Below are 23,780 nucleotides of genomic sequence, written 5' to 3' on the forward strand. Positions count from 1 at the left end.
TTATGGATGAATTATGATCGCAAACTCATACCGATCGATCAATCCCCAAAACCATGTTGAAAAACACCGAGTGTCCCATACAACTGCCTAACGAGAAGCTAACTGTTCAAATTTGGATGCCTAGAGAGGTTACAAAGCTTAGATCCTTCACCCAATCCGTTCCAATGACTGAACAAATCACGACTATGGATGGTCAGGTGAACACTATGAAATATAAGCATGGTAAGAAGCAATTCTGATTAGATATGGTAGTTCCAGTATATATATGGTAAAGACAAAGATCTGTTAAAGCTGAGCGAACTTAGAACCATCTTTGGTTTGTTATGTATGTAGGGAAGCTACGGATTTAAGAAACTGTGGTGCTCAGAAAGTAATGCACATGGTGATTTTAAATTTAAAAGCTTCTTGAATCTGATTAAGAAAAAAATCCATTAACTGGTGAAGTAAACAAGTGTAAGAGAATGCAATTCTTTTAACAATTCTAAAACCGTAACCGTTGAATAGAGAATCATATCCAAATGTGGATTCTACAATATGTACCTCAATGTAGATGGATTCTAAATCCAAAGCCGCAAACTGAACAGAGACAATTCTCAAGAAAGCTTCTTCACTTTTCACCATGGCCATATCTCCGCGTAAAACTAAGCCGAATTGATCACAGAATAACACAAACACAGCTTTGATCGCCATCATATCTTGTATCTTCTTCTTCACTGCAAATAAACACAAGGGTTCAGACAAATGACAATCCAACTAATTCTCAAGAACAACATTACTGGTAAAGTTTGCAACTTTGAAGCTTAAATTGATAAAAGGATAGATGACTAACCTAGACTCGAATTCTCGGATCTCAGCGAGTTCTTTCCCCATCAAATCCACCCACTGTACTTTCTTCTTCTCCCTTCTCACACCACCATCAGCTGAATCTAAAACCTCCTTTCTGAGACTGCTCTTCAAGATTTCCCCATTACCATGACCTTCTTCTTCCTCTTCTTCTTTTTTAACCTCAACAAGAGCACAATCTTCTCCTCTAACCTCAGTCAACAAACCATCATCCACATGATCAACAACCTCTTCTTCTTCTTCTACATGTGCATCATCATCATCATCATCATCATCATCATCGTGATCGACAACCGCAGTAGTAGAAGAAGACACTTGAGAAGAAGGAGCGTTCTCCAATTTAAGAGAACCAGATGCGTAGATATGAGGAGAAGGCTTACAGAAACAAATGAAAGAAGGGCACTGGATCTTACAAAGCAAAACCCTCATCAAAACATATGTTGCGTCTTTAAAACACCCAATCATCAAATTCAAAACACACCACTCTGTCTTCTTTGTAAAGTTAGAAACTTTCTTCCCCCATTGATGTGCCCAGATTGAGAAAATCAAAACAAAAACCAAAAGCTTCGGGCCGAGCGACAAAAGAGTTGGATTATTTCTGGATTTCTGAAAAACACAAAAAGAAAAAAATAAAGAAAGAGAGCAACAACAAAAGGGGTTTCGAAGAAGAGTTAATAACCACCAAATATATTTTTTTTTATCCAAGTTCCGATAGAATCCAAAGACCCATAAATTAAGCGTTGATCAGATGAGGAAGCAGACAAAAAAAAAAGTACAGGGACCACGCTTTTTATACTAATTGCAATAGAACAGATTCCAAATTGAGAGAACAATCATCCATGGCCATATATAATAACTATAAGTAAGTAAAAGAAATCGAGAGAAAAGGTATTTACTTTTATGATTTGTGTGAGAGACAAAGAATGACCAAGTTTTTGCTTTTTCTTCTTTCTCATAGAACAACAAGAAGAAGATGAAGATGAAGATAAAGTAGTAAGTCCTCGAATTTTTGCTTTTTCTTTTCCAGTGCCTCTAAAGGTGAAGTCTTTGGGTTGACAAAAACAAGTAAAAAGGTGAAGTCTTTGTATTTTCTTAACTGTTCCCTCGCTTAGTTAATCTCTCAATATATATTGGATTCCCTTTGTTTGTTCCAGAAGATATCAAATATTTTTGTTTTGATACTTTTTTAGTTTTTTACCTGTTAGATAATTACTAAGAAAAAAAAAATATATATATATATATATATATTTATCTACAAATTAAAATAATTAAAAAAACTTTATTTTTTTATATCTACCACTCTAAACCACATGCTTTCATCCCCTATATAATAAAACAGGAGTACACAACTTTTTTTCGTAAACTATATAATTTTTATAAGTTGGTTACAAAATATGTTATACATTAAATATAGGTTGGTTACAAAAAACGTTATAAATTAATTGGTCAATCCATAGGCTATATGAATACACTTAAGAATATCCCAAATAGTCTTCTTAAAGAGAATATTCCAATGATTTATATCATTTCTTGAATAACATCTTTAGTATTCCATGTATTGTTACAAAATATATACTGTTTGGCATAAAAATATATTCTTAGGCGTTAAAAGGAATAAAATCTTGGCAGTTTATCACACTTAATCGTGATTTTCGAGATCTTATTGTGAAACTGAAAATAAAATCTTACCTAAGCACGAGTCATATTAAAAAACTTTCACCAAACATGTTCAAAAATTAAAATAAAAACAAACAAAAAACATAACCATTTCTCATAAATAAAATTACAAAATTAACAATATAAAACTTACAAAATAGATATTTTTTTCAAGTCATTATATTTAGCATATGATTTTATTGCATAATGTTTTATCCAAAAAAACTTTTTAAAATAGTCATATAAATTATATTTTATTTTAAAATTATAATATAAATAAAAAGAATTTCAACCTGTGCTGTAGCACGGGTCCTAATCTAGTGAACTTACTGAATTTGTTTGCAAATCATCTAATAACAGGATTAAATTTATACCTTCTGTTTACAATATGCACTGTTGTGTCGAGATCATCTTGCAAATCTAAATGCATAATGTGATAACCCATGTCAAATCTAGATGATTAATGGAACAAGTCACACGAAGTTTCCACGTGAAGGAGAAGTATATATATCAAAATTTTGATTTCTATGTATTTTTCTTTAGTTGACAAATCCAGATATGATCTATAGATCACATATGTATTTATAAACACATAGGTATGTAAATGCGTATAATGCGTGTGCCAATTAATAGAGAGAATAATGATGAGACATAGGATGCTTCTGAGTTCTGACATATATATATTTCGAGATCAATCAAACTCAAAAGCCATACAACTTGTCTCTCTTACACATGTGTGAGATTTGCTTATTATTGTGTGTAGGCGTCAATCATTTATAAATTGGTCGGATACACTCCAAGTTACCTCAATCGACATCTAAAGCTAGAAAACCCACAAGCATTATTATTACCCTCTCCAAACAAAAAAGACTATAAATTGTAGTATAATCCATCATACTTAACTTTCTAAATTCTAAACATTGGCGTTAGCTTGTCTTTTTCAAACAAAAAAGAAGAAGAAGAATATTTTAGTATAAAATTACTTTAAAAAACAACATTCGAAGCATTTAATGGAAAAGTAATGATTAAAGTTCTTTTTGTTTTTAGCTTTGTCCCTAACCTAAACAACAGGAGATCAACTTTGGTCGACACAGAATCAGTTAGAAAATTAGCAAAAGTCTAGAGAGCTAGAAGGGGAGCGTGTAGCTTCCTTTTTTAATCAATCAGTGTTAATCTCTTCAACACCTTGAACATGTGGCTAATACCGTAATACATATTACTTGAAACACCCAGTTTTGAAGGTGTCTACTGTCTAATACCAATGGTGACTTTTTGCACTTTCATTATATATCCTTTTCAGTGTTTTCCTTGATTACAAATTTAGAATCATTATTTTTTTTGTGAATTAAACGAGAAAATAGATATATTAACAAAAAAACAAAGTAGGAAAAAGAAAAAGTTTATCTAAAGCGGTGACGCATAAAAATAAAACTAATCGCGTACCCTATATAGCTTTTAAAGATTTTGTCTCTGCATCAAGAAGCGATCGAGAAAGAGTGGACAAAAAGCGCAAAAACATCTGTTTGGATTAGAAAACTTTGGTAGAAGGATGAGTTTTCCCGATCTTCCAGAGGATTTAGCAGAAGATATATGCTCTAGGGTTCCAATGAAATCTCTAGGTGCAATGGGATCCACTTGCAAAACGTTATACGATTTATCCAAAAACCATATGTTAGGTACAGCAGCAAGGAAGCAAGAGTTTCGAGGGTTCTATATAAAGGATTTTAAGGTTTGTTTCATGACGTTCGTTCTCCAAGGAATCCGCGATGACTATAGTCACTACGTTAATCCACCTATGAAGGAAATAAGTATACTTGGTAAAGTCGAGCCATATAAAGTCTTTCACTGTGACGGCTTATTATTATGTGATATCGAGCACGAATCTAAGGCTTCTAAGCTCGTGGTATGGAACCCGTATCTAGGGCAAACTTGGTGTATCCAGGACGGTCACCGTTCATACAAATTAGATTTGTATGCTCTCGGATACGACAAGAACCGTAACCACAAAATCTTGAGGTTTTTCGATTACTACAGTGGGATAGAACCAGGTTTTATTAGCCAGATCTACGAGTTTAGCTCTAATTCATGGAGAGATCTTTCTGTCACTCCCGACGAGCATGCATGGTTTATAAGAGGTTGCGTGTCTTTGAAAGGAAATACTTATTTTTTGGCTCAAAAGGATGAACGTTTTTTACTCTGTTTTGACTTTACAACAGAGAGATTTGGACCGCGTCTTTATCTGCCCTCTAGCTCTTTTTCTGAAGAGCGTGTGACTCTATCTTGTGTCAGAGAGGAGCAGGTGGCTGTGTTATACCAAAGGTCTGAGACAGATGGGCCGTCGATGATTGAGATTTGGGTTACGAATAAGATTGATCCCAGTGCGGTATCATGGAGCAAGTTTTTGAACGTTAATATCACAGCTGATCTTACTGGTTTTCCTGTTGGTTTTCAAGCTGGAAGCTTCTTCATCGACGAGGAGAAGAAGGTCGCTGTGGTTTTTGATCTTGACGCGTATTTAGAGTACAAGTTTTTATACTACCAAACAGCTCATATTATTGGAGAAGATGGATATATTAAATCTGTGATTGGAGATGGTCCCGATAACGGAGATTGTCACCCACTTGTCTTCTCTTCTTATGTTCCAAGTTTAGTGCAACTTCAAATCAACCGCAAAAGGAAAGCAAAATGTTATTAATTAGTTCAACTTCCAGATCCTTGATGTGTTTCTTACTGACTTTCATTTCATGTACTCTTGAAATAACCTGTTATTAATTTCTTCTCTTTTTGTTTTGTGTTCAGTATTATGTAATTAACTTGTGTTTTGCCATTGATTGCATCTTATAAAGGATTTGGCTGTTGCATCTTATTTTCATTGCACGAGTAAGAAAAGTACGTTTCAGCTCATCATGTTACTCGTTAGCTGTTTTTTTTTTGTTAGTCGACATTCGTTAGCTGTTTATAGTTTGTTGTTCTCGCATTCTCTTTTGAAACGTAGCTTTAGATTAGATGTAGGAGTTCATGTGGGAGAAGAGAGATGAGTTCGTAAAGAGTTTCATTTGGTGTGTTTTGTTTATAAAAGAAGCTTAATGATATGATAGAATCTGATTATGACAATATAGAAGTCTATTAGTTTTTAGACTATGAAAGTTCCATAGACAACTTCAAAAACAATAATGGTTTTCCCCAACAAAGGGGTTAAGAGTTTCCCGTATGACTTTTATGCTGCATGCTTCTTCATTGAGGGAAGATGGATATTTCAACACTGTCAAAACTGGAGAAGCTCCAAATCTCCAGAAAACTGACGAATATGAATGTTGTTTTGCTATCTAATTGCGTCTGTTACACATTCTTCCTCCAACTTGCTGCTAGAAAAATCGCCAAAAAAGATACACAAGAATGCTATAAAAAGTTACAACATGCATATTACCACTTTCGGCATAACTAAGAGTTACTGCTGAACTTTCAGAACAGGAAACGCAATCACGTCTCTTATACTAGCGGAGTTCGTCAGTAGCATCACTAGCCTGTCAATTCCAAGCCCCTAAGAGAAACAAAGAAACAATACAAGTACTTGAGCATAGAAGGCTAATCCAGTCATGTTACAGATGTCAGTGTGCTAACACTAAACTAATGTGATACTATTACTCTAATTGTATAAAGGAAAGAAAATAGACATAAGTACCATTCCCGAAGCTGGAGGCATTCCGTATTCCAGGGCAGTGAGAAAGTCTTCGTCAAGGGTTACCTCATATGACTCCTCATCATCATCATCTTTCTTTGCGTTTGGTTCAGGAGATTCTGGTGCGGCCTCTGCTCTCTTTGCGTTATGCTGCTTTACCTGCTCTTCCAACCGCGTCCTCTACCATATTTAAACAAATCAATAATCTTTTATGATCCAGTGTACACAAAGATAACTAAAAAAGCATATCCTTCACTATGTAGACTGTTATTTAAGAGGACACAAAATTGCAGGAATGTGGAAGGCTTCATTATCCCATTACCTGGTCCACTGGATCAGTCAATTCAGAGAATGCGTTTGCCATTTCACGGCCACAGATGAACAGCTCAAATCTTTCAGTCAAACTTGCGTTGCTGTTGCAGACAAAGAAGCTATTTACACTTGGAAAATATATTATAACACAAGATGAATGATCTAGAAGATGGTAACAGTATTGGGAGAAAAGGTAAAAATCGAGTCAATGCCAGGAAACAGAGTTCTAGCAACAACTTTACCTGCGATGAGGCTTGGCCAAAGGAGATATTTCGATTGGGTAGTCCAAGACAAATGTGGGCTGCACAAGCTTTGGCTCTACAACAACTTCGAAAACCTGAAAACGCGAAATGATTTAAGCACATAAATCTCAGATTTGATAGTAAGTGTCAACTGAAGAAGCTTCACCTCATTCAGAAGATGGCCTAGGGAAGAGCAAGCTCTGATTCCGGATTTGTCCTTGGGCTCAAGCACGTCTTGGAGTGCCAGCAGAACTGTGTCTTTGGCATTTCCGATATCTTCCCCTAGCTCACTGAAATCGATTCCTGTAATCTCTTTGACGAGATTATGCATGGTTTCTCTCCTCCAAGGCCGCTCGAGGCAGATTTCTGTTCCCTGCACAGAGCAACCATAACTCAGTCTCTCAACAATTCACAACCAACATAGAATCCAGATGAGTTTATCTCCCGAAACTAGCTGTGATGGCAGAGCATATTCACCTGGTAATCAATTGTTAGCTTCCCATGAACTGCCATTGCACATTGAGTGACGATTAGTTCAGCCATGTCCATCATGCTCTGGTAGTCCGAATAAGCTTCATACATCTAAACAAAGCTAAAAATGTTATGGATCAGGGAACCATTAAAGAGTATGGAAGCACAAGTGATGCATATGATCGAGGAGAAGTCATATTATAAACTACCTCGATGGTCGTGAATTCAGGATTGTGCCGTGTCGAAATGCCTTCGTTTCTAAATATACGACCAATTTCATACACTTTCTCAAACCCACCAACCTGTGACCACAAAGTGAAATCTATTCAGAGACAACATTTATCCTTCATAAATATCTGAGGTACAGGTAATTTTATTTCCAACCAAAAGTGGTGAGCTAATACAAAAGAAAGATAAAAAGAACGACAGCAAACGCTAAGAGATTTGAAAATAAAAGATGTTTCTCACCAGCATTCTCTTCAAGTGAAGCTCAGTTGCAATCCTCAGGTATAGATCCCTCCCAAGTGAGTTATGAAACGTTACAAACGGTCTTGCTTCCGCTCCACCAGCTGCTCCCTAGTTTTCACAAGTTCATCAAATCGACTCCTACACGAGAATTCAGTATTAAGTGAACATTTGAGAATGAAGGTAGGCCACAAACCTGAAGAACTGGAGTTTCAACCTCCAAATATCCAAAAGACTCAACTGTCTTGCGTATCTCTGAAACAATCTACTACAACAAAACAGAAGAAGAGTATCATTGATTTGTAAAAATAAAAAAAAAAACTCGAACAATCTTAAACGAGAATCAACTGAAAATCCTATTGATACTTCGTGAGGTTGTTTAGGGATCGTACACCAAAGAAACTAGATGCTCAAATGAGAGTTTGAATATTTTGATAACATACTTTTGCCCTTCTCCGGAACACATCAGCCACTTCAGGATTAGCAATCATATCAACATACCTAGTAAGAAACACAGTAAAACTTATAGACTTTCTTTAAAGAATTAGACCCACCGATTTTACATAGATAGAAGACAGAGCTCACCGTTGGCGGTAACGTTTATCAATATCAGTTAGACCATGATATTTGTCTGGCAGTGGAAGGAGAGATTTTGTGAGAATTGAAAAAGAATTCACACATATAGAAAGCTCCCCTGTAAAGTTCAGAGACCAAACAGTTAGTAAACAAACCCCAAAAAACAATGCTTTTCTATCCAGATTAATCATCTTATTCGAAAGTTCTACCTTTCTCAGTCCTCTTCATTGAGCCACTAGCACCCAAAATATCACCAATATCGATAAGTGCCTTCAACTGTTCAAACTGATCATCTGAAAGCCTTTCCTTCTCACAGTAAAGCTGCAAAGACTAGAAAATGAATAAGAAAATGTCACAGCCAGCTTCTAGTTAAATGAAAACAAAGCCATCTAATGATCTAAACAATAGAAAAAAAAGAGAGTGAATGAAACCTGAATAGTTCCAGAGTCATCTCTCAGAGTCAAGAACGCAAGTTTCCCAAACGCTCTACGAGCAACGACTCTGCCAGCTATAGAAACACGATCACTCTCATTGTCTGATTCTTCACCATTAGCTAAATGCTTATATATCTCTTGAAGCTGATTTGCACTGTGAGTTTTTTCCCACTTATAAGCATACGGTTCAAGACCTTGACCTCTCAGTTCTTCAACCTATGAACCAACACAAAACAAACATTGATCAAAACCCAATTCCTAGCTCAGATATTTGAATGAAAAGCTCACATATTTGAATTAAAAATCACACCTTTTTAAGGCGAATGGAGCGGATAGCTTCACGATCAGAAGTGGAATTGGAAGAGGAAGCGGACCGGCGGTTACGGCCGGATGGTTTGGAAGTTTCAGCCGTCGTGGCATTGGAAGAAGAAGAAGAAGCTGCGGAGGCACATCGGAGCACCGGTGATAAGTGGTAGGATCTTCTTCCGTATATTGTGGTGGCGAGACGCGTAGAGGAAGAAGATAGACGGAGTAACTGCTTCAATGGCGTCGCCGTTAGGCTCCATACCTTAAGTGCCTCCATCTCTATCTCTCTCTCTCTCTCTCTCTCTCTCTCTCTCTCTCTGTTTCTCGACTAGTGAGTGGATAGGGTTGACTAAAACCCTAAGAAAATGTCAAAACCTCTAATTTTTTGTTGGGCTTTTGATTTTCTTAAATTTACAAGTCGGTTCTTTATTATTTTTTTATTTTTTTTTCTAGAAGTCTTTTGTTGTTTTTTTTACTTTGTTGGACACAAAACCTATAGAATCTGAGGTATTTACTTTTAATATTGCAATTATTTTGTAAATCTACATTTATCATCATAAATACTAGTTATTTTAGAATATTAAAATATTTTAATGTGTTTCATGTATATTACCATTTTGTATTGTTTGTTTGTTGCATCACTATTTTGTGAAATATATTAAATTAGTAATTATTATATTCTAATTGTGAACAATACAATTTACTATTTTTTTACATTTTATAAAGTTAATTTTATATTTGTACTTATCAATTAATATAATAGGATAATGATCAAAATAAATAGAAATTTGTTATGTATCTGATAATTATTTTTAAAAATAGCAGTTTTATATAAATAAAGTACTTTAATGTTGTAAAAGATAAATAAAAACATTTAAACAAACAATTACATGTAAATTTTGGCTTATTTAATTCTTCTTTTCTGTAACAAACAATGTGAATATTTTGCTGTGAAAAAATAATGATATCACAAGCTTCACGACATGTGCAAGACTATAACAAGGTCAAAAACCGCGAGCTAGTTCCGTATAGAAGAAGGAAAAGAGAGGATTTTGTTGGCTGTGGTGTTTAGAAGCTCGGCAGTGGTGACGGTGGCGAACGTTTCCACTGAAAAGTTGCAGCGGATGAGGAGCGTTCCGTCGTCGGATTTGTTGAATACCCAAGAGCTTATGAAGATGGCTTGTTGCCTCCCTCTTTTTCATTTTGGTATCTGTTTATGGGAGTTTATGTGTTTCCCCATATATGATTATGATTCTGATGATTATTATTATTATTATCATGATGATAATTATGATGATGATGAGGACGTGCTTGCTATTGATCATACTAGTAACGGCGATTTTGATGATCATCATCATGGGTCTTTTTGTAAGTGTTGAATGTGATATCTATTGATGAGTATTACAAAGGCAATATATACAAGAGTGTACAAGCTAACTATAGTAAGTCAAAGTCTACACAGTAAATGAGAGAGATTAATGAGAGTGATTTAGTAGCGTAATCAAAGGGATTATATGATTTGATTCTCCGTAATACGCCCCCTCAAGGTGGAGGGAGTCCTCGAACTCCAATCTTGTGACATGCTCTTTGGAAACCCGGTCTCGACAGTGGCTTAGTAAGGGCGTCGGCAAGCTGATCTTGTGTAGAGACATGTAAGGTCCCGTAGTATCCCAGCTTGAATCTGTTGCCGAATAAAATGATAGTCCAAAGCCAGATGTTTCATACGTGAGTGAAAAACTGGGTTGGCGCATAGATATGTGGCACCAATGTTATCACAAAAAATAACTGGAGTTGCAGGTAAGGTAACACCAAGCTCGGTAAGTAGAGAACATAACCATCGAACTTCAGAGGCTGTATTGGCAACAGCCCGATATTCTGCTTCTGTGGAGGATCGAGCGACACCACGTTGTTTCTTAGAAGACCATGAGATTGGATTACGTCCCAAGTATACAATAAAGGCATTGGTAGACACAAAATCATCGATATCACCAGCCCAATCTGCATCCGAATATGCTTGTAGAGAGATTGCAGAGTTAGAGGGAAAGAAAATACCATGAGTGAGAGTCCCTGCAAGATACCTTAAGACCCGTTTCGCTGCTTGCCAATGCTCTACTGTTGGCCGATGCATAAACTGTGACAAACGATTGACAACATAAGCAATATCAGGCCGTGTGAAAGAAAGGTATTGTAGACTCCCAACAACTGAACGATACTGTTTTGCATCATCAAGTGGAGTTCCTCCATGGAGAGTGAGTTAGGTGAAACAGGAAGCGGTGTAGCGACTGGATTTGCATCGGACATGTTATGAGTCGCGAGAAGATCAACAATATATTTTCGTTGCATTAGATGTAGACCAGGCTTAGATCGTGTAGCCTCTATCCCAAAAAAATAACTAAGATCAGTGGGATCCTTAATAGAGAAGCGAGTAGCAAAGGCATGGAGCACTTGGTCAACAAGCTTGGGATCATTACCAATTACCAGAATGTCATCCACATATACAAGAACATAAGTGAATGTTAGGGCAGTCCGATGGATAAATAAAGAAGTATCGACAAGAGAATTCGGAAACCAGTTTGTAGAAGATGTTGTTTGAGAGAAAGATACCAGGCACGCGGAGCTTGTTTTAGACCGTAGATCGGTTTCTTTAGTCGGCAAACGTAGTCTGGACGATCCTTGTCAACAAACCCTTGAGGTTGAGCCATATATACCTCCTCCGTTAGTTCACCTTGTAAGAACGCATTATTGACATCAAGTTCTTTGATTGGCCAAGAGCAAGCAACTGCAACTTCAAGTACTAATCGAATCGTTGTTGATTTAATGACCGGACTGAATGTTTCTGCATAATCAACCCCAAACTTCTGATGGAAACCCTTTGCAACCAATCGCGACTTGTATTGATTCAATTCTCCATTAGGATGATACTTGGTGGTAAAGACCCAACGACAACCAATAACATTCTGCGCGGGATTTGGAGGAACTAAATCCTACGTTTGATGAAGACGTTGAGCATTGTACTCCACAGACATCGATCGACGCCACCGCTCATCCCTTAAAGCTTGTGTAGCAATCGACGGTTCTCGTGATTGTCTCATACCTGCAACATGAAGATTTAATTTGCTTTTTGGCTTTGTGATGTTATATGTGGGAGTAAGATTTTGAGAAGCAGCCATGACGGCAAAAGAAAAACAAATGGAGAAGAAAAAGGAAAAATTTAGGGTTATGGACTATGATGCTCTGATATCATGTAAGTGTTGAATGTGATATCTATTGATGAGTATTACAAAGGCAATATATACAAGAGTGTACAAGCTAACTATAGTAAGTCAATATTCTATACAGTAAATGAGAAAGATTAACGAGAGTGATTGAGTAGCGTAATCAAAGGGATTATATGATTTGATTCTCCGTAATATTCTTCATCATCTACTTCGGATTTTGAGATGACTATTACCAGTTCCCGGACTCAGATTAATTAGACTAGTTGATTTCTGTTTTTTTTTTAATTACTTACTGATTCTTTTGGTATTGTTGTCCTAGCTAATTGAATATGTGAATGTCTTAATTTATTAATTTGATATTTCTTGGATACTGTAAAATTACTCTTGGATAATCAATAACAAGATCAGATCACATTACAAGTTATAAGTTTATAACCCTTCTTCCGTAGACCGTATGTTATTTCTGAATCTACTGATGGTGTTATATAATAATTACATTGCATGACATTTTCCTAGATATTTTAGGAACAAGTCAAAATTGGATTCAAGGTCTCTCTATGATTCCATCTAATAATTCAACTAAACAGGAATAAAGTGAAAAAGTCACATTTCTCAATGTATTAGCCCGAAGACAATATGGATACATCCATAGATTGACGATCATGTCAGGCATATATAATTATTTATACAGCCAATGGTTAGCGTACTATGATACTATAATGAAATCAGTCATTTGGTACCCTCCAAGAATCTATCGAGTTAACCTACCGATTATAAACGTTCAAATCATGTTTTCACCTCTATTTCAATCATAGTTAGTTTTTTTTTTAGATATCACTTTCACATCTTTTGAAATGCTTATGAATTTTGGTATAGGAAGGATCCCTCCAGGCCTCCATTATTAAAAAAAAAAATATACACGTATGATTCGCATTGTGTGTCCATTTTCCAATAATGGAGTCATTAAACAGAAGATAATAAAGCGGGATACGATGAGAAAAGCTTGTGGCTCCACTTCCTTTCGTGTGGTCATATACCATCATGTCACACACTATTATCATACTAACTTTTTCGCATTATATAAAATCTATATGGCTCCATAAATTCAACTTCTTTTACTTGCTTTTTCTCTCTCCTTCAATCATGCCCTATCACAACGTTGTGTTGTGGCTTTTAATGCAATTATAAGTTTTGGATATATATAGCCTTTCACTTTACCGACATTCCGGACTAGTCTTAAGTCTTAACCCATGCGTAGTAGATAAATTTTTGGAGATAGGTATACGGGAGTGGTTTCGTTGTTCTAACTAAATGGGGAAACAGATGATCTAGTTCATAAATGAGAGCACACAATTAGTTTACGAACTTTGGTCCTTTAACTTACTTCCTAGCTAAGACCGAATTCAAAAACTAATCCACTAGAAACGAAAGGTAGCCCGTAGCTACACCTACACCATTGCAAATGCATATGCATCAACATCAAATCTCTTGATTTACCGTTTTGTTATATGGAAAGTTCTACTACATGAAATGAATACATTAATTTTTCAGAGTTCAACTCTGTGATACCCGTAATATTCGGTGAGGTACATCCATAACATATGAGACTTCCTAATCTAATTAAAAGGAAACAATAACTACTGTTATATTTCCTTTTCTAATAGTATTAATTTCCAAAATTTATTATTTGTCAATAATGAAGCCACACGTACGTGCTTCAATAAATCTTAAATATTGAGTCCCAAAAAAATTTGTCTAACAAATGTTGTCTTCTTCAGTTTATAGCACCGCCACATCTACCCAGGCGACAGCCCTGCCCCTGCATGTGTGATTTTGTCATCTTTAGGGTTTGATCTAACATGGGCATCCGCTAAATTAATTAATTGAGATGTTATAATACATAAATGCAAATTATAAAAATGTATGGACAGAAAGACCAATAATAAGTCTCCACACATTAATGATTTTACCCTATAGAGAATGTTATAATTTGGTAGAGAGAGCAAGTCCTCTTTAATAGGGATCCAACTAATTCGATCTCATTGGATTCTACTACGTTTTTGACCGTTAGCTATAATAGACCTCCATTCCCCATTTCATCATATCATATACATAATTTGATATAATACCTCATATTAGTGATTGCGTTGTTCTTGTTCAGTAGTGGCGATAACCTAAACTGCGCGTACGATGAATGATGCAACCTTCACGCACGTGTGAGTTTCCTTTGCCTACACAGATACATTACGTGCGGTGCTACTAGACCATCACTAGTAAGTTACTAGCTGTCACAGTATCCAAAGCGTGGCCCATGACATGGAGTTAACGACGCTAGTCAAAGATATTTTAAAGGGTCTAGTTTTTTTTGTTTTCCATTTGCTAGTATGAAAAGTAAACTACCATGACACCCTTTGTTATAACATTTTTGCATTCATCAATAAGGGGGGGGGGGGGCAAATCAGGAAAATTTGGGAGACTAATGTGGAGGAGAGCCCAAGGTTCTCTTTAAACCACAAATACCACGTGACAGAGACAGACCAATACTCAAAGGTAGACCAATTTGACAAAAACAATACTTACTACATTTTATAATGCTCTTAGTTTAAGATAGATTACAAGAAGCACCTAATTTGCCAATTATCAAAACAAAAACCACATAATTGAACGGTACGTTATATACAAAGGGATGGTGTGTTATGGACAAAAATTGGTAAAACAAAGAAGAGAAAATCAAAAGTAAACTAAAGTGATATTGACCAAAAATAAAATAAAAATTAAAAGTAAGCTAAATCTGTAATCATGTTATTAACTAATTGGAGCGAGAAAGTGAAAATAAAGGAGAGAGCTTTCTCCACTAGCTATCTCTCTCACTCTCTCTCTCTCATTCAAAGCAGGGGAAGAGAGAGAATTGAGAAAGTTTGGATTTTGATATGTATGGTTGGATTTTACTGAGACCCACCACCACCTCCCCAAAGCTTGTCTGTCCCCACGAACGAACTACATTATTATTGTTTCCTTTGAACTTCTTCTCTCGTTAGGGTTTAGTCTTCTTTCTCTGTTTTACATTGGCTCTTAGAGCTATTCTTATAGCTTAGTAGTAGACCTTTGGGTGTGTGAATCTCACCGAAAGCGAAGTTCTTTTGTTCTTTTGTTGGTGTTTCTGGGTTTATTGCGAGAATGGGAGCTCTGCATTTTAGCTTGGTGAAATTGAATAGAGGTTTCTTTGTGTGTTTATGGCTGTGGGGGATGCTCTCGCTGTCCTGCGCAGCAGCGAGGTATGGCGCTTCGAAGCAGAGGTTTGAGGTGAAGAAGCACTTGAATAGGTTGAACAAACCTGCTGTTAAGAGCATTCAGGTTCAAAATCTCTCTCTTTTTTATATTTACTAGTTTGTGTGTTGTCTCTGGTTTTTTGAGTTTGATGAGAAGATGATGGGAATCTGAGTGTGGGATGAGTTCTTATAGTTACTTTGCTCTTCTTTGTGGTTTAACAGAGCCCAGATGGAGATATAATCGACTGTGTTCCTATCTCTAAGCAGCCAGCTTTTGACCACCCTTTCCTCAAAGATCACAAGATTCAGGTTCAGTAGATAAAAAAAATACTAATGATTTAGATAACTCTCTTGAGATGTTTTGTTCCATTGCTGATTTTTGGTTACTTGGTGTGTTCAGATGAGGCCTAGTTACCACCCTGAAGGGCTCTTTGATGACAATAAGGTATCTGCAAAACCAAAGGGGAAAGAAACTCACATCCCTCAGTTGTGGCACCGGCATGGTAAATGTTCTGAAGGAACCATTCCCATGAGGAGGACAAGGGAAGATGATGTGTTAAGAGCAAGTTCAGTTAAAAGATACGGCAAGAAGAAGCGTAGAACTGTTCCTCTTCCTAAATCTGCGGAACCTGACCTCATCAACCAAAATGGTCATCAGGTGAGGGATTATCAGAAATGCTTCATTTGTTTTTGACACTTTTTAGATTGGTCTGAGGCATTTTGTTGTAACCAAGTTTTCGTTTCTTGAACCTTTTGAATGAGATTAGCACGCCATAGCTTATGTGGAAGGAGATAGGTATTACGGAGCTAAGGCGACTTTGAATGTGTGGGAGCCAAAGATACAGAACACAAATGAATTCAGCTTGTCGCAGATATGGCTTTTAGGTGGTTCCTTTGGACAAGATCTTAACAGCATTGAAGCTGGTTGGCAGGTAAAGTCATTGTCATTATCTTTTGGAGATGTGAAGATGACTTGTGCAATTTGTTGCTTATTTTGATTTCTTGTGCTTACTACAGGTGAGTCCGGATCTATATGGAGACAATAACACAAGACTCTTCACTTATTGGACTGTAAGATTTCAAAACTCCCTTTGAATTAAATATTTTTGGTGTATGTATAATAAATATAGCATGATGTTCTTATGTTGCTCAATCTTTCTTCTTGCAGAGTGATGCCTATCAAGCTACTGGTTGCTACAATCTTCTCTGCTCAGGTTTTATTCAAATCAACAGTGACATAGCAATGGGAGCAAGCATCTCACCAGTCTCTGGATATCGTAATTCCCAGTACGATATCAGTATTCTAATCTGGAAGGTACTTATGTCATAACTGCAATCTTTTTGTTCTCTAAAGAAAAATTAAAGCCTTGAGGCTGAATGTATTATGTTTAACATGTCGCAGGATCCAAAAGAGGGACACTGGTGGATGCAATTTGGAAATGGGTATGTTTTGGGATATTGGCCATCATTTCTTTTCTCCTACCTAACAGAGAGTGCATCGATGATCGAATGGGGAGGAGAAGTTGTAAACACGCAGTCAGATGGTCACCACACTTGGACACAGATGGGAAGCGGTCATTTTCCAGAAGAAGGTTTCAGCAAAGCAAGTTACTTTCGAAACATCCAAGTCGTTGATGGATCCAACAACCTCAAAGCACCAAAAGGACTTGGGACATTCACCGAGAAATCTAATTGTTATGATGTTCAGACCGGAAGCAACGATGACTGGGGACATTACTTCTACTACGGTGGGCCCGGTAAGAACAAGAACTGCCCATAACCTAGGCATGTGTGTAGTGTTGTACTCACCTTTATCTCTCTTTCAATCTTGTGAAATCCCTCCTTGTGTAGTAGTATTAGGCTGTAGTAAAAAAACCAACTAGTGATAGTCTGTGTAAGCTCTCTAGGTGATGGGAAGTTTTGAGTATGTGTCTGGTTATTAACGTTATGATAAGGTGTTTGTTTGTAGTACTCTCCATGTAAGTAGATGGGGGAAAAAGTAGGTGTGACTTTAAGTTTCTTAAAAGCTCAAAGAAACTTCAGCCCTTAGTATAATTTCACATTGTCTCTCCTTTGTATGCCTCTTCTTTGATCACTCATTCCTTCCTTCACCAATCACCAGAAAATTGATTATTGAATATCCTCTTAATGCTTTGTGTTTGCGTCCAATCCTCTTGGTCTCAACTCTTAACACTGAAAAACAAAAATGTCACTGGAGAATTGAGTTGTAGGCTTGTAGCTTAGTTAAAACAAAGAAGTTAATTCTCCATAAAAGCTTTGATCTTTCTTCAAATTCATACAAATAACTGAATCACTCTTCCATCACATAGCACTACGTACTACACTTTCTACCTTATACTACCAACAACAAGAATGGAGAAAACAGACACAAAACATTGCTTTGAAATGAATAAAAAGCAAGGAAAGAAAATGACGATTGGAGTTAGAAAGGAACTTGTTTCAATTATATGATAATGGTACCTTTGCCTAGCTAAAGAACTAAGACCGTAAGACGATAGATCATATAAAGTGCACAAAGGTGGTAAAATCCATAAAAGGCCCTTTATTACATAATTTTACAACCATACAATCTTCCGATTTCAATATACACAATCATCATAGAAACGTTAACAGTCTCAATTTTTTTGATACAAACATGACTCAAATTTATGTGGGCTAAGTTAGTTTTATACATGGGCTTGTCAAAGCACAATATTATTCTCCAACATTGGCCTCTAAAAGCTTTTATTAGCATATACATGTCTTTTTTTTTGTTTTAACCACAACAAAAATGAAAAATCCATAACTATATCTTATTACTCTTTTCATGTTATTTAAAAATATTGACCAATTTTTTACTTTCAAAGTAATGCAAATTAGATTCTTCTCGTAGGGTTATTTCAGCCAAACTGATCTTACAGCAAATTATAACATAAAACAAAATTCTGTATAATATGATTCTGGAATTGTCATTATCTATAAATTTTTTGATCTGCTACATAAATCTTCTCAAAATCTAAAAGGAACAAAGCCTAAAAGTCGCATAACAAAAAAAAAAATAGACTGATTTTTTATTTTCTTTTAAGTCATCCGAAAAAAAAACAATTAAATTCGAATTCCACCAACGGTCCATTTTCAAAGTTAAAGTGAACGATAACATTGTTAAAGTCTGTAATCATCATCATGCACAGGTCGCTAAAGTTTCCTATATACTAAAAAAACTAAAATGAAAGAGACTCCAAGAAAACATTTTCTTTAAAAATTTTAATCAAAGATAACAGTATATTTCGAGGTTCCTTATTCTATTATTCAAACTAAAATACAGTTTATATCCAGCATTTCATGACACATTTTATATGGTGTAAATATATTAAGCACAATAATGAAATAATAAAAGAGCTAGTCATTTTGTTTTGGAACTTGGTAAAAAAAACAACAATTAGTTTCATTGGTTGGGGCCACATTGTAGTGAAACCCCATGCTTATAATAATGCATGTTTGGGGTATTCAAGCTTTCCGGCTAGTTTCTCCACTGTTTTAATGAAAACAAATATATAAGCCGTTTCAATATCTAAACACTGTGCAAATTATTTTTTAAACAAACAAATGGCCGACATATAAAATAGAACAATACAAATAAAATTAACAGGTGTGAAAAAGGATTTTAGGAAAGGGGGGTGGTTGGTCATTATCATAGTTTGGTATGATATGAACTAGTGAACGTTGGGGAAAGCAGTATCATTGGTTTCAACGAAAACAAAACTATAAAGGCTAAAACGGCTAATTGATCCTTGTGTTACGCAATCAACTTTAGAACTCCATCAGAAATTACAAAACCCACAAAGGAAAAAAAAAAAAGCCAAAAGATTAATAAGTTCTTGAATTTCATCTCAATCTAGGTATATTGAGTGTTCATATGAATCTTTAGGTTCACGAATCATTAGTCAACATAAGGATACCCATTTCTTACTAAACTATTCTTTTCCACAAAAGAACTAATTTTATACGTGGAGATCATACGTAGTACATATATCATAATCTAAAGCTTGATACAATGTATTATGTAAACAAACGTTATTTATACAAGCAATAATTATAATTTGGAACACGTACATTACATTTTATATTGTTTACAAGTTGTTTTTTTAACCATATGTCATAATTTTTAATCATATTATAGGAAGATCAAATTTGAATCTAGAATGTTAATTAAAGACATCTTCTAGAATCTAAAAACACACTAAAGCAAAAAAATATCCCCACACGAAGGCTACACGCAATTTACGTATATTCAAAGCAATATTTTGGTCTAATCTACCGTATGAATTAGAATCAAGATGTTAATTTGTTTACTATAGCTACTATAATAAAACAAAGAATAAGACATTTTAGTCATGAATGAGTCGTGAGGCTGTAAAGAAAAAACAGAGTAGTTGAGAAAAACAACAATGTAGTTTGGGCCAAGAGACAGCCAATCTCTGCCAGCTTTGGGACAACCAGTTTTGTTTCTTTCTTATTCAAGAATAATAGTATCCAATTTGGCGATTTCTACTCACATTTTTTACATATCGATAAATAATTTCGAATAATTATTCAAATCCTATAGTTAGATAGTTAATCACCGGAAGCTAGTATATATACATTTTATTTTATATAGAACAAAAGTATTGAATGATGTACAAAAGACAATAGAAACACTATAATTTGGTCTAGTCGGTGTCTATAATCTCCCTCCAGTTGACACCAATAAGTCCATTAATTTTAGCAGTTACTTTATAAGACATCCATTAAACTACACATAATTGTTAGACAAAATGTTTTATTTCTGTGCTGTAATTCGGATACCTTTTCCTTTACTAAAAAGTTAAGTGAATGAAAAATATATTTTATAGAGACGTCTCTAGAAACAACATTCTCACAATTGGCTTATAAATACCCTTTCAAAACAACTCACAACTCATCATTCGCACCAAAGAGAAGAACAAAACAACCCTCTCCTCTCATAAATATATTCTAATTCTAAATATCTTTCAAGCGTAAAAAGAGGAGTCATGGAGTCAATGAAGATGAACCTTATGGTGGTGTTGATGGTGGCCGTTGTGGCTTTCTCCACAGTAGGAAAGGCGGCAGCACAGACTGAGGCTCCGGCTCCAAGTCCTACTTCTGATGCTGCTATGTTCGTCCCAGCATTGTTTGCATCTGTTGTTGCTTTGGCATCTGGTTTTCTCTTCTAAACCAAAAGTCTCTCTATACCTTCCATAGAATTATAGGGTTCTTTAATTTGTTTTTGCCATTTTACTTCGGTTTATTGGATCGCCATGAGCTTCGTGTTATTGTTTCTAATATTTGGACTACCATATTTTTATAAGTTTTAATTTAGCCTTCGGGTTTTATTATTGTAATTGCTTGGGTGTTTGTGCGTGCATATGTTTCATAATTAATACGATATCGGTTTATGGATTCTTTAATTTGTTGAGGTAACATATACATCACATACAGAATGAAAGATATAAGACCACACAAAATTGTTTAAACCTCAAAATGTTATCTGCGAGTGGTATGATCACAAAGATATCTGCGAGTGGTATGATCAAAATGTTTCGATGAGCTGTGAAATTTTGGAAGGTTGTGGTGGTTTCAAATATGTGTGGTATCATCAATATTATGAAGACCATGAAACAAAGTACAAACAAATATAAGAAAAAATGTGGGCACAACAATAAAGCTCCAAAGTGAGGCAAGAAGGAGACAAATATATGGCAACCTTAATTGCATCAAACATACATTTAAACTCAAAAGTGTAAGAATCAAATATATATGTTAAGCATTCCGGCCGTTTTACATAGTTAAGTCTAAGTGTAGATGAAAATAGCCGTAGAAACCAATTTGTAGCCAATACTAATTAATAGGCGCCTATCAGGTAAACTTTACAGTTTACTGCAGTGGCTAAGTTTCAGACCAACCCAAACATAAACCACCCATTAATTAAGTAATAATAAACAAACTTTTTTTCTTTGAGGGTATGGGATGGTATCAGACAAGAACATGTTAAGCCATGTGAGATGCATAGAAGCAAAGTGGCCAGCAGCAAAAATGGGACCATATATAACCCTCGCTTTTTATTAGTTCATGCATGCTTTGTTTTTTTTTTCCTGTCTTTGATGAAGTCCCAAAAAACTTTTGTAAGTGGCCGCCACATTTTTTTCATTTGATCAATTTACTCGTTCTTTCCAAAAAGTACAGTTCTCTATATTCATTCATTAACAAGAAAAAGATTTGTTTTCTCCATAAATGTCTTTACGGCCTGCGAATCAAAAGAACAATGGATGATGACACACAAGATCTTGTGGTAAACCAATCATCTTAAGCCAACGCTAAAGATGAATACAACTTTTCTTTTGATTGGCTGTATTGTACATATAACTTAACACATAAGATATTGTGAACAGCTCTAGACTATATAGGTCTCATAACAAAAATTAATAAGTATACTCCAATTTACGTAGAACAACAAAAAGTAAAATTTTGCGTTTGCAACTTTGTTACATATATATATACTGTATAAATTTCGATTAAACTTTAATAGATTCATGATTCATCAAACAAACATTGAAAGTTTGAAACATACATATAGAAGAAACATGAATCCTGTCCGATTACAACTGTAGAAGCAACGTTAACGCAACTTACTGAGGAAAGTGGCCCGTAACAGCGTGGTTGGTCACACAATAATGGGCCACAAAAGGCCCAAGGCCCATAAAAGAGTCAACGAGGTGGTTAACCTAGCGCGAGACCTATATATATATAAATAAGGTGTTCGCACTACAAAACCCTAATTAAGAGCTACTCTTCCTTCTTCCTTCGATTTAACCTAATATTTTTTTGAAAATTGTTTTCTTCTTTCTTTCTTTTTTTGTTCAATTTGAGGCATATAATGGTGCGGTGATGATGGGTATAAATCTCGTTAATCTGATTTTTACTGAAGAGATTAACTTCCCAACCATTCATTATATATCTGAGCACCTTTTACCCATCTTTTTTTTTCAATCTGGGTTTTGAATTATATATATATATATATATCGCACATAGTTCTTCTTCGAAGCCTTTAGATTCGCTCTAAACGTGGTTTCGAGGATTTTATTTGTGCGTATATTAAAATGATCTTATCTGCTTGAGTAATCTCTCTGTTATGTGTTAACAAATATAGAGTTATGCTCCAATGTTTTATGATCACATTTGTTTCTTTTTGAAAAAAAGACATAATGAATTGATATGGTAAAAAGAGTCTTTATGAAGCAAAGACGCGTGGACGGTGAGAGATGGAACTGTGAACAAGGGACTCAATACTGAAACCAATTTAGTCGATATAACATTATATGAATTTTGTGAAGAATGTTGTTGATTTGAGTGATTGGCAAAACTGCCAGTAATAATCACTGGTTTCCAATATTTTAAGCACTATAACTAGTGTAACCATTACTAGCGGCACTGAATATCAATTATCACGTTAACTTCTATAGAAAACTTTTAAGGTGGAAAACATATTACAAAACCACAAGTGTTGGCAATCTCTCGAGGGACTAAAACACACACACTAGAGGGCCACACTACTAAAACTATTACAAATCTTGCATGTTTTAAGAGCCAGCAGTTTCTGGTGAAATTTTTGTAAGTATGGAAGAGACGAGAAGAAGAGATATGCACTTTCTTCTTGGAAAAAATGGGAGTAAATTTTGTACAGTCCGCAAGGTATATAAGTTTGGCATTTGGTTGGACTCACAATACCGTGTTAATGTGAAGTGCTTTTAGGAGAGACGTTGCCATTTGCTTCACCAGAACTTGGCCTCCTGAACGTTGTCCATCACGTCGTTCTTCTATCAGATTCTTCAGTTTTTGAGGCAGGTCGTTCTCTACGATCAGCTGTTTTGGCCGTGGATGATGCTCGTATACAGCCTGTTTCAAATGATCACCCAAACCAAAGCACTTCAACAACAAGCGTTACACACTTATTACATAGATATGCCATATTCAATGATTTGATGAGATTACCTTGATGAGCTTTAGGAGGTTAAGTCGAGCAATTGCATCTTGGTGGTCTAGCCTTGAGATGAGTAACGGAGTTAATCCATTTACAGCTAATGTCGTATTGATCCGATATGATTTCCTATAAATTCAAGAAGGAGAAGGATTAGAAGGGAGCAACTTCGCTTTGCTTCCAACTGCTGCTTTATTTCTCTCGTATCAGAACATTTTGGAAAGATAGATAACTCTGTTGAAAAGGGGAGAGGTACATACGTGATTATCTTCAA

At 35.6% G+C, this 23,780-nt stretch overlaps 6 protein-coding genes across 8 annotated transcripts in view; 3 read left to right on the forward strand and 3 right to left on the reverse strand.

Moving 5' to 3' along the window:
• On the reverse strand, window positions 14-1,961 carry LOC104777985. Of its 3 annotated transcripts, none has more exons than XR_766369.2 (4): window positions 1,740-1,961; window positions 830-1,449; window positions 541-713; window positions 14-168 (listed from the first exon to the last, which is right to left on the reverse strand). XR_766369.2 is itself a non-coding variant. In XM_010502331.2 (3 exons), exons 1-3 carry the CDS (start codon window positions 1,797-1,799, stop codon window positions 656-658), a joined length of 738 nt encoding a protein of 245 aa, XP_010500633.1. In that variant the 5' UTR covers window positions 1,800-1,961; the 3' UTR covers window positions 413-655. The 3 variants fall into 3 exon arrangements, 1 of the variants encoding a protein (XP_010500633.1); XR_766370.2 differs by lacking the exon at window positions 14-168 and adding an exon at window positions 215-411; XM_010502331.2 differs by lacking the exon at window positions 14-168 and having other exon boundaries at window positions 413-713.
• LOC104777997 (F-box/kelch-repeat protein At3g13680-like) lies at window positions 3,899-5,318 on the forward strand. Its single transcript, XM_010502351.2, has one exon. The coding sequence runs from the start codon at window positions 4,049-4,051 to the stop codon at window positions 5,192-5,194; it is 1,146 nt and encodes a 381-aa protein (XP_010500653.1). The 5' UTR covers window positions 3,899-4,048; the 3' UTR covers window positions 5,195-5,318.
• On the reverse strand, window positions 5,587-9,261 carry LOC104778004 (lysine--tRNA ligase, chloroplastic/mitochondrial). The gene is made up of 14 exons (XM_010502360.2): window positions 8,989-9,261; window positions 8,676-8,894; window positions 8,454-8,565; window positions 8,254-8,362; window positions 8,112-8,169; window positions 7,865-7,933; window positions 7,672-7,779; window positions 7,413-7,505; window positions 7,210-7,314; window positions 6,899-7,105; window positions 6,733-6,827; window positions 6,501-6,591; window positions 6,182-6,358; window positions 5,587-6,040 (listed from the first exon to the last, which is right to left on the reverse strand). The coding sequence occupies exons 1-14, from the start codon at window positions 9,259-9,261 to the stop codon at window positions 5,948-5,950; spliced, it is 1,809 nt and encodes a 602-aa protein (XP_010500662.1). The 3' UTR covers window positions 5,587-5,947.
• On the forward strand, window positions 15,097-17,554 carry LOC104778014. Its single transcript, XM_010502371.2, has 7 exons — window positions 15,097-15,556; window positions 15,694-15,780; window positions 15,872-16,129; window positions 16,239-16,403; window positions 16,489-16,542; window positions 16,640-16,786; window positions 16,874-17,554. The coding sequence occupies exons 1-7, from the start codon at window positions 15,380-15,382 to the stop codon at window positions 17,249-17,251; spliced, it is 1,266 nt and encodes a 421-aa protein (XP_010500673.1). The 5' UTR covers window positions 15,097-15,379; the 3' UTR covers window positions 17,252-17,554.
• Window positions 20,413-20,934, forward strand: LOC109133126 (arabinogalactan peptide 12-like). The gene has a single exon (XM_019246061.1). It carries the CDS (start codon window positions 20,523-20,525, stop codon window positions 20,703-20,705), a length of 183 nt encoding a protein of 60 aa, XP_019101606.1. The 5' UTR covers window positions 20,413-20,522; the 3' UTR covers window positions 20,706-20,934.
• LOC104704651 (MAP3K epsilon protein kinase 1-like) overlaps window positions 22,961-23,780 on the reverse strand; it is a 6,398-nt gene continuing 5,578 nt past the window's right edge. The window contains exons 20-22 of the mRNA XM_010420702.1: window positions 23,767-23,774; window positions 23,521-23,635; window positions 22,961-23,424 (exon numbers count right to left, since the gene is read on the reverse strand). Coding sequence (XP_010419004.1) covers window positions 23,248-23,424; window positions 23,521-23,635; window positions 23,767-23,774 — 300 coding nt within the window. The 3' untranslated portion in view covers window positions 22,961-23,247. The remainder of the gene's footprint in view (window positions 23,425-23,520; window positions 23,636-23,766; window positions 23,775-23,780) is intronic.

Source organism: Camelina sativa, chromosome 1 (assembly GCF_000633955.1).
Source record: "Camelina sativa cultivar DH55 chromosome 1, Cs, whole genome shotgun sequence".
Lineage (NCBI taxonomy): Eukaryota > Viridiplantae > Streptophyta > Magnoliopsida > Brassicales > Brassicaceae > Camelina > Camelina sativa.

Bases quoted from the DNA above. Each gene is read 5' to 3' on its own strand.
- LOC109133126 (XM_019246061.1), top strand. From the start codon at position 20,523: ATGGAGTCAATGAAGATGAACCTTATGGTGGTGTTGATGGTGGCCGTT.
- LOC104778004 (XM_010502360.2), bottom strand. From the start codon at position 9,261: ATGGAGGCACTTAAGGTATGGAGCCTAACGGCGACGCCATTGAAGCAG. The intron at 7,506-7,671 runs GTGAGAAACATC...TTGTGGTCACAG, and splicing joins TTCACTTGAAGAGAATGCTG to GTTGGTGGGTTTGAGAAAGT. The intron at 6,359-6,500 runs GTAATGGGATAA...TAAATATGGTAG, and splicing joins TGACTGATCCAGTGGACCAG to AGGACGCGGTTGGAAGAGCA.
- LOC104777985 (XM_010502331.2), bottom strand. From the start codon at position 1,799: ATGAGAAAGAAGAAAAAGCAAAAACTTGGTCATTCTTTGTCTCTCACA. The intron at 1,450-1,739 runs GTAAATACCTTT...TGTGTTTTTCAG, and splicing joins CTCTCACACAAATCATAAAA to AAATCCAGAAATAATCCAAC. The intron at 714-829 runs GTTAGTCATCTA...GTTTATTTGCAG, and splicing joins ATCCGAGAATTCGAGTCTAG to TGAAGAAGAAGATACAAGAT.
- LOC104778014 (XM_010502371.2), top strand. From the start codon at position 15,380: ATGGGAGCTCTGCATTTTAGCTTGGTGAAATTGAATAGAGGTTTCTTT. The intron at 16,130-16,238 runs GTGAGGGATTAT...GAATGAGATTAG, and splicing joins TCAACCAAAATGGTCATCAG to CACGCCATAGCTTATGTGGA. The intron at 16,404-16,488 runs GTAAAGTCATTG...TGCTTACTACAG, and splicing joins GCATTGAAGCTGGTTGGCAG to GTGAGTCCGGATCTATATGG.
- LOC104777997 (XM_010502351.2), top strand. From the start codon at position 4,049: ATGAGTTTTCCCGATCTTCCAGAGGATTTAGCAGAAGATATATGCTCT.